At 46.7% G+C, this 15,214-nt stretch overlaps 1 protein-coding gene across 1 annotated transcript in view; it reads right to left on the bottom strand.

The window, feature by feature from the left end:
* LOC138528223 (extracellular calcium-sensing receptor-like) overlaps nt 1-15,214 on the bottom strand; it is a 262,202-nt gene that overhangs the window by 130,396 nt on the left and 116,592 nt on the right. The window contains exon 4 of the mRNA XM_069639680.1: nt 7,868-8,095. Coding sequence (XP_069495781.1) covers nt 7,868-8,095 — 228 coding nt within the window. The remainder of the gene's footprint in view (nt 1-7,867; nt 8,096-15,214) is intronic.

The raw sequence follows: 15,214 nt of genomic DNA on the forward strand, positions 1-15,214 counted from the left end.
CACCTTTAATAGTGCTTTCAATTGGGTTCTAGTGACCTTAGTTTCCCCGATAGTTGTTGAGCGTATATGAAAAAATGTAAAGACGTTACAGGAATTGGGATTTGAAATTCTGTTTTTTTACCATCTAATCAATTTACATCCGATATTCCTCAGACACAGGGCTTTAAGCCCCTATTAGGGACTAGGCCAATGTTAACAAAATGAGTAGTGCAGAGGCAGCAGGGTCACTGGTCCGAGGTGTCCCAGCTCCCATTGTGACTTCTATCTCTGGAGGAGAGGAAACCAATATGTCTGATATCCTGGAGATTCTAGGTGTCATGGTTCCTTTCTTAAGAAATTGCTTGCTCATATTTCTTTTGATTGTAGGAAACGTGGTTGACCACTTCCTTCGAGCTGGATGAGTATTCTGTTTGCTTTCTCAAGTCTGCGCAGCCACAAAAGGTCGCCCACAAGGTGGGCTTTGTATTGCAGCCAAATTGATCTACAACATACATGAATTCCCAGTTTTACAATTACATGAAAATTTCATGAGTGTTTCTACAACCAACCCAGTGTTTGGACAGGGAGGACTCTGATTGCTACCCTGTACGACCCGCTGTAAAGACTGGAGGGGGGTGTCTGTACTCCTGCTCTCTATATGGCAGAGTGGAAGCACAGGGTACCCCAGGCAAGATTCTCTATAGGACTTCTCATATGGACAAGCAATCAAGGCTTAAGCTATCAGGAGGTGATGCAGGCTGTCTCTTACGTGCAGTGTAGTCCCCAAGCACCCACAAAGGAATGTCCACACACTATGTTAGTGCTAATACAGTCTTTATATAAATAAGGTTCAAGATTATAGACACAATCACAATAACACACTTTGTGCTCAGGTTAATCTACAATGGTAAATATATGCAGTTTCTATGTGGTACCACAATTACTGTTAGATTCCATTAAAATGCATCAACTGTACTCAGTTCAAATGTCATACAAATCATTTAATAAAGTGAACCAACAATAGACAAAGGAGGAAAGCAGGTTGGTTAAAACAATAGGCAGAATACTGGCCCTGTTACCTAGACACAGTTCTGTGTGAGGATCCCTCCACCTGGGCAACCTGTAAATAAAGATATAATACAAGCCCAGTCCATATATTGTTTCTATGAGTCTTATTTCCTTCTAAAATAGTTCTACCACACCAATGTACCTGGGATAGCAGAGTTCGTCGTCGGGTCATCAACAGATCCTTCTTGAGCTGTTCCCTTTAAGGCAGGAGCCATGGATCATCGAGATCCCTTGAAGAAATGGTGAACAACGGCATTGAGGCAGCAGCTCCGGTCCTGGCGGTGCTCGTCGGTGATCGGTCATGGACGTCCTGCGAAGGGGAGGCATGCGGTGCACCTCGACGATGGTAGTCATTACCGCAAAGAGTCACTGAAGAACTTTGGCCCAGCAAGGGCATTGGTTCTTCTGGCGTCTCTGCAATCTTTGGGTGGCGGGTAACCCACCAGCGGATGCTCCTCGACGCGTTGGCGGCCTCAACTTTCTCCGGCGGGACAAAGCGGTCGGCGGTGCTGGAGAGAGAGTCCTTGGATTCAAATGTCTTAATCAATGGAGAGTTGCGGCTCCAGTCGGCGGCGGCTCGGCGTCAAGCGGTTCCCGCTTCTGGGCAACACGGCTTCGACGGGCCTCCAGCGGTTATAGCAAACAAGCGAACCCTGGTCGATGACGGTGGATGGCTGTCCAGTGCTTCTCTTCATTCTCCTCGACGGTCCCCGTCTCAGGTTGACAGTCTCTCGAAGACTGGCTTCCAGGTTGCTTCGCCGTAGGTTAGCGGTGCACGATGGTCCCTCGTAGCTCAGGGAGAGGTCTCCTAGCCAGGTCGTCTCTCAGATCAGTATCAACGTCATGGCGGCTTTCAGATCGCAGTGAAGTTATCAGCAGTCAACCTTCTTCTTTGGGCTCGGCGGTCAAGATCAAGCATCAGTTTCGACTCAAGCCTCTGAACGATTTCTAGCAGTGAGAGGCCCCCAGATATACCGTTTGGACTCTCATTCATTATGCTAGGTCACACTCAGGCAACCAGTCACTCAGAAGGGCATTCAGCAGTCAGTCAGCCAATCAGTCTTACCGTGCATTAAGGCCATTCTCCTCCCTCTCAGACACTCATAACAAGGAATGTGTATTAGAACAAGTACCCACCCATTCAGCACTGCATACTGCATTCATACCAGTTTCGGGCAAGGCTGTCTCAGTCTTTATGTCAAATACCAGAAACTAGACACCCATAACAGGAAGTGCATATTGGTCACACACTCCATTCACCCAGGTCCCACCCACAGGGTCTACTCACAACATACAGTCCCTGGGAAGGGTCCAGCCATTCTGGCCTGGACATCTCTACAATACCATATATGGAACTTCCACCCAACAGCCAGTCAGGGGGAAGGGACAGAGCCTGGGCTTCCTAGGACTTTGGGGAAAACAAGGTAACAGGCAATAGAAAGCAAGTGGCCACAGGGGCCATCGTGCCTTCTATCAGGAATCAAGTGATTCCAATGGCAGGGCATCAGTGTCCCAAAATTGAAGATACTCAGAGCACCTGTCAAATTCAGCATGGAGCTTCCACCAGCCCATACCCTGCTCTGTGGGCCACACACAGGTGCCCACAAACATACACTAGGGGTACAGGGTTATACCCCCACCCATGTGTGCCATAAGGGTATCCCAAGGGTCTGTACACCAAACCAAAAAGAGGAAGAGCTGCACTGCCAGGAGTCCCACATGGACTCCTGTGCAGAAAATAACACAGAACATACACAGAAGAGGACTACAGAACAACGACAGGGAGGCCCTGTCCCTCCAATGCATTTCCAGCATCTCACCCGCCAGGAGGAGACCTCACACTAGAGCTCTGTGAATTACTAGCCGAAGCCTTCAGAAGTTGGGATATCAAAGGGAGGAATTTTCCTCACAGGAGACTTTAATATTGATTGTGAACAAAAAACGACAGAGAAAGTGAAGGGAGGTTCGAAGGGGGTACTGGGGGTAAAGGTGAAAGAATGGTGGGGGGTCTTAACAGAGTTTGATCTCTCACCCCTGATTGTAAAAGCGGGTGAAAGGCAGACCATGTAGTCATCCCACACATTTTAAGTTATCGACCAGAGTTTTAGACATAGCCCACAATGCTGTTTGATATGTTTGGACCCCGCGTCAAATTCCAGGAATATCTTGGGGGCTAGCCCAATGGTCAATTCCCAAGGAAACAGGTTATGTTGGACACTGCCTTGGGAGGTTTGGGCCAAGAGGAAGAGGGAATTTTGAGGGAATTTAACTGGGATTTGCCAAGGATGAAGGACCTTTTTTGCCCATTGCCCAAAGACACCTATTAACAAGTAAATACCACAGCAAACCTGGATTTAGGTTTCACTGTGGTATTCACAAAAATAAAAAAGAGCTTAATACTCGGGTACGAAGAATTATCCTGCAGAGAAAACATTGGAATGGTAGCAGCTGCCATGTCCAGTTATAAGAATTGGCTGCAGGGGGTATCCATGCTCAAAGAGTACGGTGGGTTGGAAACTCATTAATCGTTTGATAAGGACTCAGGATTCTAAGAAATGATGGTACCTCATAGGCAGTCATGGGTCTGGTAGCACTGCTTAAGAAATCTGTTGCATTACGGAAGAGTCCTGGGGCTCCTTTATTCAGAAATCATATTGGTGTGAAGGGGAATCAACCCGGGCAGTTGAACCCCAGGCAAATGTGTGAGACGCGGGTTGCTATGCTTGTAAGGGAGGACGATCTGGTGACCTTTATTGTTAGGTCTAAGGTTTTCAGGGCCGCTGGTCCTGACAGCCTCTGTAATTTGATCTTTAAGAGAGTTCCCATACTCTAGGCCCAAATATTAAAGCTGCAATACTTGCAGATATGTCACACTGGTATTATTCCGTGTTCTTGGAAACAATCGATCTTGACTCTGGTTCACAAGAAGGGCCCATGTGATATCCTTTTAAATGAAGATGGCTAGCCTTGATGGACTGCAGCTCCAAAATATTTGCAAATATGTTGTTGTACCTGCTCCCCACATGGGTATTGGAGTTTATTCCATTTTCAGCTGACTGTTTTCCACTAGAAGACCTGCAGACCCTCTTAACCCTGGTCTCTGACATACAATCTTCCCCTGGCACAATTCTTTACCTGTGCTTTGTAGATTATTCTGCTGCTTTTGATAGTGTATTAAGATCAACATTATGGGAAATGCTGCTCAATTGGGCATTGACCCCTCAATACTGTATTTGATTAATGCTTTACACAGCGATACGCAGGTTAGAGTTTGTTAGCCCCAGGAGGGGGATCCGTCGTGCTCTTTCTTGACCAATAGAGGTCTGAAGCAGGGGTGGGCTCTTGCCCCTCTGCTATTCAACCTTTATATAGCCGAGTTAGCTCCTGTGCGTAGGGCAATCAATAATCATCTGCCGCGTTATGGCAAGGAAGTCATCGGCTGCTTGACATACGTGGATGATACCGTCATATTAGACCGGACTGCAGTGGGCCTACAGCGATCCCTACAAACCTACATACCTTTGCCTCAGATCATGGCCTTAGCCCAAATACTATAAAAACTAAGATCATGACGATAAGGAAGAGGGCATATGGTGCCCGGTCTTTTGTGTGGAACCTGGGTGGCATCAAGTTAGAGCAGGGTAAGGAATGTGCATTTTTGGGAGTCATCTCGCCTGTACGTCTGGCTGAGGGGTTTAGGCACAAGGCTTGCTTTAAGTGAAGTGGCTGTCTATTAAAATAATCTTTGATGTTCCAGGGGGTCGTTCTATTGAGGCTAAATGTATAGCTTATAGGACCTCAATTATTCCTGGCTTACTATATGCCCTGGAAGTTTTCCCAGAGAAGGCACTTGCTTGGCTCATAAGTCTAGAAGCAAAAATGTTACTCTAGCTACGTAGAATCCCAGGGAGGGCGCCAGTGGAAGCTATACGACTAGAGCTAGGCCCGCCCTCTCTCCTTTCCCTTTGGAAGATTTCAGCCTGCAGGTTCTTGGCAAAAATGGATTACGATTCTTCGGCCAATGGTTCTTTATTAAGCATGGCTGTTGCCCATTCTAGCCAGTACTCAAAATGTGTATGGTACAGGGAATTGGAGGGCTTGGCAAAAGATCTTGGTAATGAAATTGGAGGGTTCGGTGTCCCGGAATCATGGTTGGTGTTTAATCTTTTAATAATAGAGGAAAAGTCCAGATATCATGATGTTGCCTTGGAACTGAGCTGTGCAGGTATGAGTCCTACTCACATCAGGGTTTCCAAATAGAGCAGCCAAAGTCCTATTTGATGAAGCTTCGGCGCCCGATGCTGATTAGATATATTCTGTCTATGCGCCTTTACACTCTCCCTGGTGTATAATACACGGGGGCTTGGTAAGGTATTCTCTGGGGTGATCGTCTGTGGCAAACAAGTAGAGTCAACACGACATATTTTAACTAACTGTGAGGCTCTTAGGGTGGAGTATGAGAAAGGTTCTAGTCAATTCCTTCTCTACTCCTCCGACCAATTCTGGAGCTCGGTCTATTGCACTGAATCCCTGGTGATTACATCAGCGGCGTTTCATATCTGGCAAATGGTCGCTGTCAATTTGCTTTTAACACATTTCTTAGGGAAAGTCATGTATACTTTATATGGATGTTTTTTGTTTGAAATCAAAGAATGGTATTTTAATTGGAAAAGATATATTTGATGTTTATTGTATTTAATATGTTTTTTCTAAACAGAGTATAAGATGACAAAGTTCAACCAAATGCACTTAATATATAAATGTTTTAAATCCAACAAATAAATATATTTCTGCACTGCTGAGTAGCCACACATCCTGCCTCTTCCTTTTCAGTCTGAGGTTTCTTATTGGATTGAATGGTGATGGAGTTGGGCTTCTACAATAGAAATGTCTAAGTGTTTGCCTCATGCACCTGGAAACATGGATGTTCATTATAATGCTTATGTCGCATGTGTACAGCTTTTGTTGGTGCATGAAGTAAGCTTTAATGGTGTCTTTCCCAAACTGGTTCCTAGTGCTGTAGATGTGTGGCTTTATACTGCCAAAAATATACATATGTTTGCAATGCGTGACTACCTGACCCATAAATCAGACGGTGTCAGGTAGTCACGAGGTAGTCTGAGATGCAGGAAGTGCATGTTCACTTCCTGTGTACCTCCAAATGCACGGCTTCCAGCCATGCAGATTTCTGAATGTTGACCTTTTCCTTTACTGCTGCCCAGTGCTTAATTTGTAAGAAAATCAGTGTCAGGAGCCAAATATTTCTAACATGCCTGTGACACACCGGATGGACACTGTCCGTTTCTGTTCCATACAGCGTCAAACCTATTTGGGGTTTAAGCTTCAACATTAAAGGTGATTAATGATCTGACTCTGGCAGTGTTGGCATAACATATAAGTTGTGGCTCCAGATAACATAAATGTTTTCTTCAAAACACATCATCGTTAACATTTTGCTCTAATTCTGTCACTGGCAAGTGGAACATATTGACCACCTAACCACAGACAAAAGAGCAAACATGCTTTCCTCCTGTGGGGAATTGATGGACTGGGACAGGCAACATCATTACTGGACTTTTTAACATTCCTGTCAAACACTGCAGGGAGGTCTTCTTGTATAGGTTGTCATTCGTGACAGGCTCTTCCACATTGGCCTGTTCACTGGCCTTGTGTCTGTGTTGGGGCTGCTCACAGGTGACTGCCCTGCTGTTTCCAGCCCACACTGCTGTTGCATTGCTGCTGGTTATTAAGGTAGGGAATTTGCACCAGTGTCATGCAGGCTGATTTGAGCAGTGAGCAGCCATGGCTATTATGAGTGACCAGCATTGTCACCTTCCAGCTCATTGTTATTCATGAAAATGGATAATTCGTCAGGACCTGCCAACCCAGGCCACACTGTTGTTGCTTGTTGTGTTACTACGACTGACTGACAATTCAAACTTTAAAGTTGCTATAATGTCAAAACCTACTCAAACTGGGCTCAGACATAAGTGTCAGGGCTCAAAAATAAGTGCCATGGCCGAGCCCTAGCAAACACCCCCGCAAATTAAGCACTGCTGTTGCCATGGGATTATGATCAGGGATTACAAGCGACTGAGACCAAGAACAGGAATGATATTAAGTATTGGGGGTTCAGAAAAGTTGCATCTGCCACAGGGTCATGCTCAGTGATAGACAAAAACTTGGGACCAGTGAATGGGCCTTACCGTGCAGTGCAACTAGCTCCCCAGAGTAGGTCAAGGGGCCTTATTATGAGCTGGGCAGATTTTCCAGCAAAAATATCAACAGAGATATTTCTCACTACCATGGTGGTTTTCATTATTATGCACCCAATTCAGGGTTTACCACTGTTCCAACGGTAACGGAAAAGGTATTGAAGGAAAACCACTGGTGGTATTTACGCATGACCACATTGCATATATTTATTTATCAATTTCCAACATCATGTTGGTGGTGGAAATGGATAATGTGCAGTGGTTTAACCTAGAAAGGCTACATTCCGGGGACCAAAAGACAAATGCAATCATGTAGGTGAAAATGCCTTTTCTCCGGTTCAAGGTACACATGGCCTGCTGACCTGCTTCTTCCTCATGTTTCAGGGTTCACAATTGTTACTGCATTTTTTGAGCATCTTATTATAAAATCATACCGAAGAATTATACTCCTAATTTCAGAGCCAAAGATACGTCAGACCCCATCAGCAAGCAGGCGATACTCTGTCTGCCAGTGGCCACCACCACTTGGAGCTGGGAATAAAGGCTCTAAGGAGAAGAGGCAAGAAGGTTATTTGGTTCCCATCCTCTGGCGACTTCCTTCTCACCTGAGACGAGCCGTCCCCCCACAGGATGGCATTGGTGTTGATGATGATGGCTTCTCCTTCTTGCGCGGTTGGATCTAACTTGCCCACTTTTACTAGCCGGAATTCCTCGTCCGGGGAGATCTGCACATTTAGGATGTCGTACGTGGCGGGGGCATCTCCATTTACATCAAATGATAATTCGACCCCAGTGCGGGTCTTGAAGCGCACGTTTTTCAGATAGTGAAGGATCTGGAGGGAGAGAGATGGTAACACATGCATCAGTGTGCATTTTAATCCTTAAGGTTGATTATAGAGGGGTAGGGTAACGCACATGCCAGGAGGGTGCCGTGCGTCTCTAGACTCCATGTTCAGCTACTTCCCTAGGCTGCTTGTCTCATGTCTGTTTTTCATTCTCTCTACTAGTTTCCTTAAAATTGTGTTGTTTTTTGTTACATTACATTTCATTGGATTTTTTCAGATGGTATTTAGATTCTGATTACCACATTAGAACTTTGACAACTGACCAAGATAAGTACTCACCTAAGTGTTTTACGTGCAATCCCCAATTAAAACTTCAAAGCATGGCACCACCAACTCCCCTGTCCCTCATATAGAGAAGCATGATCATATTATCATTTTCTTTTTGCCTTACCCTAGCCTGAGCCCTTACCCTAAAGCTTAACCCTCCCGACCCATCTTCCTTGCTAGTTTTTTCAGCTGAAACTTTCCATATCTTCACCTTCTCTTCAAGAGCTACAGCCAACTATGAAACCTAACCCACACACCACATCTTCTTCTCTAAATGTTTTTACATTTTCTATTTCTTGTTGATTTCATCAGTACACCCATCATCATACTTGAAATTGTTCATCAAAGGTGCATTGCTCATTCATTATAATGTTATTTCAGACACATGCATCAAAATTAAAATGAAGAGAAGCAAGGCATAACTTAATGAACCTCATCTTGCTTCTGTTCTGATTCCAGCATGTGGCACTTGCTGGTAGACCGGCATGCCACTCCCCGTCGGAGTTGCACTGAGCTGGGAGTTTTTTCAGTCTGGGCAGAGCAGTGAAGTGATCCTGCCCACTCCCTGTCTAATGTATGCTGATGCTAATAGGGAGCAGTAGCAGAGCTTTGGAACCACAGAGCCACAGGACCTATGAAGAAGGAGGTGGCATCTCAGTGATGGGTCTGGTTCTCAGCTCCTTGTATTTTCTTCAGACCACCCACCCTCCCACTTCAGATTCTCAGGTCCGAGAGTGTAGGCAGAGGATATTTCATCAATATGGTTTCATGCTGAGGTCGGTGACTGGAAGAGTTTAGGGAGAGCTGACACCCCTCCACATGAATCACCTAGGATTCTAGGCAGGATCTCATGTGCATCCCCCAGACACAGTGGGCCTCATCACGAGTTGGGCTGTATTCCCGGCTGTAATACCGGCAACTGTAACAGCCCTGGCACTGACTGGTCCGGTGGTATTATCACCGGATCACGGGTTGGGCCTTAACGGTAAATCCCCATTCCTGATTGGGTCCATTGAATACAATGGGGAATTTTCAGTGCTAATACTGCGGGCTAATACAGCCGACTGTAATACCGCCGAAAACAGGGATTTCCACCTCCAGAAAAAAGCTGGAGGTAAAACAGCTGATTTAGCGCCTAGCTCGTGATAGGGCCAGCCCTTAAATGCGGCGGTAATACCGTTACCACCACATTTAAGGGCTACAGCCCAACCCCTGATGAGGCCCAGTGGTGTGGAGTGGAAGGGATGTGAGGGGTGCACTTTTCCACCTCTTCCCGGACCCCCTATTCCTGACCATCCTGCACTTTTGGGGTGTACTTTACGGGACCTTGAAGAAGACATGGAAGTGGAGGATGAAGGAGGGAGAGAAAACGTAGCATGACCTAAGACTTATTTCTTCGCCCTCCACCCATTGGGCCTTTTAGCCTCTAATCAGGTGCTGATATGGCAGAGCACCGCTGTCGGCTTTTCCATGGCATTACAGGATTGCCAAGTGTCGCATGAGAACTATAAATGCTATGCTTTCATCCAGATATTAAAATAGTGATACAGTAAAAGAACACCACACTGAGATGAGGTTCTGCTGATACAGAATACCTCAGAAGATGGTCCAGGATCCAGGAACTCTGTACAATGGCAGACATGCAAGGGGGGAAGGTGTAGGTCCTGTAAATCATGGAGCTCACTGGTAACTTGAGGATGCTGGTTTCTCCAGTTGTAGGGTTTCCCTTTTGCCTTCCCATCTGCACAGCATCATTGCACACCCAGGTCAGACAACCCCCTTGGCCTCTTATAGGAAGACATCCTGGGATGCACAGTTACTGCTATATTCTTTGCCCACAGGTTCCCAGATGCCTTGCAATTATTGGTTTGAACTGATGGGGGTAGGGTTTCCCCTTCTGCATCACTCTTCCTGTTTTCGTGAATTAAATGTGTATATTTGCATGTCGCTTGATAAACTCGCCTCATTATTTCTACTACTGGTGTTTTTTTACAAACCCAAGAGGTTTTCATTTGCATTGTCTACACTCATGGCCAAGCCAAGATTCCCTACGAGTCCTTCCATAAGTGATGGTGGTTGATTCTTAGGATGTGGGCAAGGACATGGTGTTCGCCACTTTAGAGAGTGAATCAATGGCCTTCTCCGGATTACATGGATCAGGACACAATATTCGTTACAGAATCAGAAGTAAATCCAAATACAATGTTGGTGATTGTTAGGAAAGATTTCATAATTGTAGGTAATTTTCCTTCCACGTGGCAACCCCCAAACTTTTTGCTATTGTTTTACACCCTGATCTAGACTTTGCCAGAGAAGTGCAGCCTTCAGCCGCACTCCTCTGGGCTTTCGCTCAATTCTTACATAGAAACTGACATGCCCTTAAGACAATCAGTACCGGGAGACTTTGTTTCCCTTAGTCCTTTCCTCATGTTGCAGCTTTTGAGCAACATGAAACAAGAGTGCACCATAACTTACATTACCGCGCTCTTGGGTCTCTAGTCATTCCAAAGGCCCTAGAAACTCTCGCTGAACTTATTATGAAATGTGCAAGTGTGTCACGGACGGGACTGGTGGCAGCTATCGTTTCTTTGTGTTTTGAACCCCTTTTTGCCATGTTAACCGCGCTTCCTGCTTTTGGCCCAAATGGGTGGCCTGGCCTCCAAAATGGCCATTCCACAAGGTTCTTTGTCCTGTCCGCTGACCGTCTTGCCCCTTCACCTTCCCCCAGGTCGAGCCGACCCGGGGCAGTCCTTATTTGGTCATGCACTTTCCTGCGAAACACAGCGCTTTCGCGGGCTTCTGCATGCCTTGTGTGTGCCTCCAGGATGTGGGCTGGGATGTCTGCTCCCAATACACATCCTGGGTGCCAGAGAGCCTAGAGTGTCCTTAATGCCTGGGACCACTGTGGTCCGTGATAGGTCCATGTATGGTGTGAGTATTTGTGAGCGGATCTCCCATTGGGCCCTCTCCGTTGTGGTGCGAAAGGAACTCTGGATGAGAGGAGGCTGAAAACCCCACTACCATGTCAATCTCCTGAGTTCTCACAAACAAAGGGTAAGGAGCCAAGTATCCTGCAACTAAGAAGCTGAGTCGAGGAATAGCTGGTGACCCGCTGAAGGGTTGGCACCCTGCACTGCTGTCGTCCTGCGAGACCACTCGGCCTCTGATCGAACGAGAAGGTCTGCAAAGGCGCTTCGACCCTTTAGAATAGTGGGAACAACTATTCTTGGCATCTTCACCAAATCCTGTACGTAAGCCTTCGGAAGCGTCCGTGGGCCATCCAGTGGACTGACCAGCCTACACAGGAACCTTGCTCTGTCACCGTCATCTGGCTTACTGCTAATCCCGTGTCCTCGGCACTCTCACACGATTCATACACTTGGCGTTCCCAGTTCTGAAGTGAGACGTGTGCTTTGGGACCGGAATACACGCGGTTGCCGAGTTGCCCTGCTGTGGTAACAAACCTGTGCGTGTTCGCTGCATTTGGGACCCCCTCGACCCTGACTCCTGCTGTCGCGGAATCTACACGGCGTCGAGACATCCTGCTGATTGCATCTGAACCTGCCAGTACTGAAACAGAACCAGAGAAGCCTGGGTCTGCCTGCATCGGGGACCGGTGAGTAGTCAATACCCTAACCGGTCACCCTCCCGCAGGAGCCTGTGGCTTTCCATCGCTGTCAGAAACAGCAACCCTTTTCCGCACTCGCGCCCTGCTTCTGCCCACAAGTGAAGGCCGCGCTTGAGTAGCAGGAATCTGTTCATCATCTTTTTGTTCACCTCTCTGAACTGCCTGATTTCCCTGAAGAGACTCCCCTTTGCCCGTTGGAATCCGCGTGTGGAGGCACTTTTGAGCACAAGGCTCCACTCTTTGTAGGGCTCGGACTTCCTTCTAGTTAGCTGGCCTCTGATGTCGAACTGGGTCTAACGATTACTTGCACTGCCTGTTTTCCTCCCCATCTAGGTGGTCTGCATATTTCGTGCTTCTAACTCTTTAGACCCCTCGGTCTTGTATATATATTGTATTGATTGTGATGTGTTGGTTTACTGGAGTTTTACCATGATTCTTTACTATGGTCGATGTTACAAAGGCCTTGTAATAAATGTGTCTATATTTTTAATATAACACCCGTCTGGAGTAATTTGTAAGCGTCCTTGCTTCGTGTGCTCATTGGGGGCTTTCAGTCACCCTCACCCCTCTTGAGACCTAGTCTTGACCGCCGCCATCGCTACCCTGATTGGTCTGGCTTGTCCAGAGGTTAGCCTGTTCAAAGAAACTAGGCTGGCCTTCTGAACCTCTGCCCCTCCAGGCCAGAGTTCAGAAATCCATGTTAACAAATTGGTGTACAGCGGTGGGATACAACTGAAGGTATCCAGTGTTGTGCACAAGCAAAGGCATTTCAAGTTATTCCTAACAGGACATGTAGTGAATTGTCGTAGTACAACTTTTTAAAGGCCATAGTCCTATCTAACAGTATGGAAACAAGTACCTTGTTAACTTTAAATGCTCCTAAATCCGAAACATTGAAAAAGATGTGTGCAAAAATGGAAATGATCCAAAGAATCATGGCGTGGCAAGAAGCGCAGCTAAGCACTATAGCTTCAGATGACAGTGCAGAAGGAGGTGGGGCTGCTCTCAATGATAGAACTGGCAGTTCTGCCACTGCACTGGTCCACCGCGACCATGAGGACAGGGAGGATGAAATGTCCAATGTTTCCTCTGCCAGTGCTGATGGGGAGGCCATGCTTGAATTCAAGAAGCAAGAGCTGCGGTTTAGGCAGAAGGAGCTTGAGTTCAATATGGTCATACTCCAGGAAGAGCTTCAGTTCAATAGGGCCAAGCTAAAGATCGAACAGGTAGAAAAACAGAAAGACAGGGATCACCAGTTGGAACTGGCTAAGCTTCAAGTTGCCAATGGATCCAAGGGTCCTGGACATGGGTCTGGGGCCTCCTCTCATCTAAGGTTTCCAAAAGATCTGCTCAGTGTGTATGAGGAAAAGAATGATATTATGGACTGGCTGAATACATTTGAGTATGCATGTGAAGTTCAACAAGTTGACAATGCTGATAAGATTGCCTGGTTACTCAGCAGACTGCCCCATTCTGGCTGTAGGGCCATTATGGAAATGTCGAAGGCTGAGCGAACAGATTTTGCAATGTTGAAGAAAACTCTCATTTTAAAGTTTGGAAAGACTCCTGCCCAATATTTAAAATGATTCCGAGAGTATAAGAAAAAAGAAGGTGGTACTTGGGTATCTTATGTAACCGAATCCTTAAAAAACTTGACTGGCTGGGTCGAAGTTTATAATGCTGGAACATATTTTTGCATCTTCTTCCCCTGAGCTTAAGCAGCATTTGGCAGAATCAAAGGAGATAGATCTAAGAAGCTTGCCATTGCAGCAGATTTATGGGTGTCACATCGAGTGTCCCATAAGGACAAGACTCATCCTGGTAAGCAGGAGGAAGGGAAAAAGTCCAAAGATAAGGAGGGTGGGGAAACTGAAAAATCTTCTTCCCAAAAGGGCCACAAAAAGAAAAATAAGGGTAAGACACAAGAGAACTCACAGGGTAGTGGAGGTCAGCCTCCGAAACAGAACTCTGGTTATAGTAAGCCTCCCTATGTAAACCAACCCAATGGATCGTGTTTTGCTTGCGGAGCAACTGACCACATGAAGGGGGATCCCAGATGTAAGGTCAAAACCTTGGGGGTCCACTCTGCTAATCTGGCCTTCTCCTCCTGCGAGAAAGAAGAGATTACCGGAGCATCCTTCTCCTCAGACTCCTTCCCTAGTGGGATAGAAGCAGAGGTAATTTTAGTTTCCCTGGGTTCCCGGGAGCCTAAAGTCGCAGAGGCTTATGCTAGGATTCCAGATTGTAACGCTCACCTGATTCTCGCAGAGGCGCCGGTCTTGACTGGGGGACTACCGTATCCTCAAAGGTGATGTGTAGCACCCGGTTGGCTCTTTGGGCTGGACCTCTGTGCACTGTATGCCTGACGTGTAGAGTAAGATGTCTGCAGATCGAAAATATGGGGTTAATGAACTGGGGTTATTGGGGTGTCCCTATCTCTTTCCTCTTCTCCTCTCCTGTAGACCCCCAAAGGTTAACGCTCTCACCTTAGGTAAGTGAATGCCGAGCTCTCCATCTGCCTCGGGGCAGGGTGCTGTAACCAGTTTCTTCACTGGATAGGTAGCGCAGGCCTCTTGACTTCAGAGGACTGCTGTCCGTCGTTTACTGCACGAACGGTAAGTTTCGAGTCATTCAAATGTCTTTAAAGTCTTTAGTAATGATGTCTCTTGTTTTGCAGGGTTCCGGCGATGGCGGATGACGGGCTGAAGTGAGTTGAAGATGGAGCCCGTGTGATGAATAGAAGCGCCTGGAAGCACGTAAGTAAGCGCTTGTTGCCTGCTTCACTATGCGCTCTAACTGTCTTTTTATGTTGCAGGTACGAGTTCGGAGCGGCTGCAGGGTGCCGGAATACCCACTGGATTAGATGTGGAAAGGAGTAATGGCACATGAGTATTAAAGTTCCCCAATGTCTTTGAACGCACCTTGTTTTGTCTTTCAGATGCGGGATGCAGCGCCGAAGGCCTCCGGAGCGTACGAAGAGTAGGTAAGCCTTTGCCTTTCAGATGCCAGAATGCTAACCTGTTCTTTCTTGTCTTTATAGGTGTTGCTGAAGACTGGATTCAGGATGGTAAGCCTTTTTCCTTAGGCCCAGGACCGGATGCAGAAGACACGATGAGCGTTCTGCTGCAGAGGTTGCAGAATAACGCAAAGCAAGATTCATCCACCGGGTGTGGTTTAAATAGCCTCCTGTAGTGCTTAGGTGTCTCCTTCCA

The sequence above is a fragment of the Ambystoma mexicanum genome, chromosome 7q (assembly GCF_040938575.1).
Source record: "Ambystoma mexicanum isolate Mex_15411 chromosome 7q, UKY_AmexF1_1, whole genome shotgun sequence".
Taxonomy (NCBI): domain Eukaryota; kingdom Metazoa; phylum Chordata; class Amphibia; order Caudata; family Ambystomatidae; genus Ambystoma; species Ambystoma mexicanum.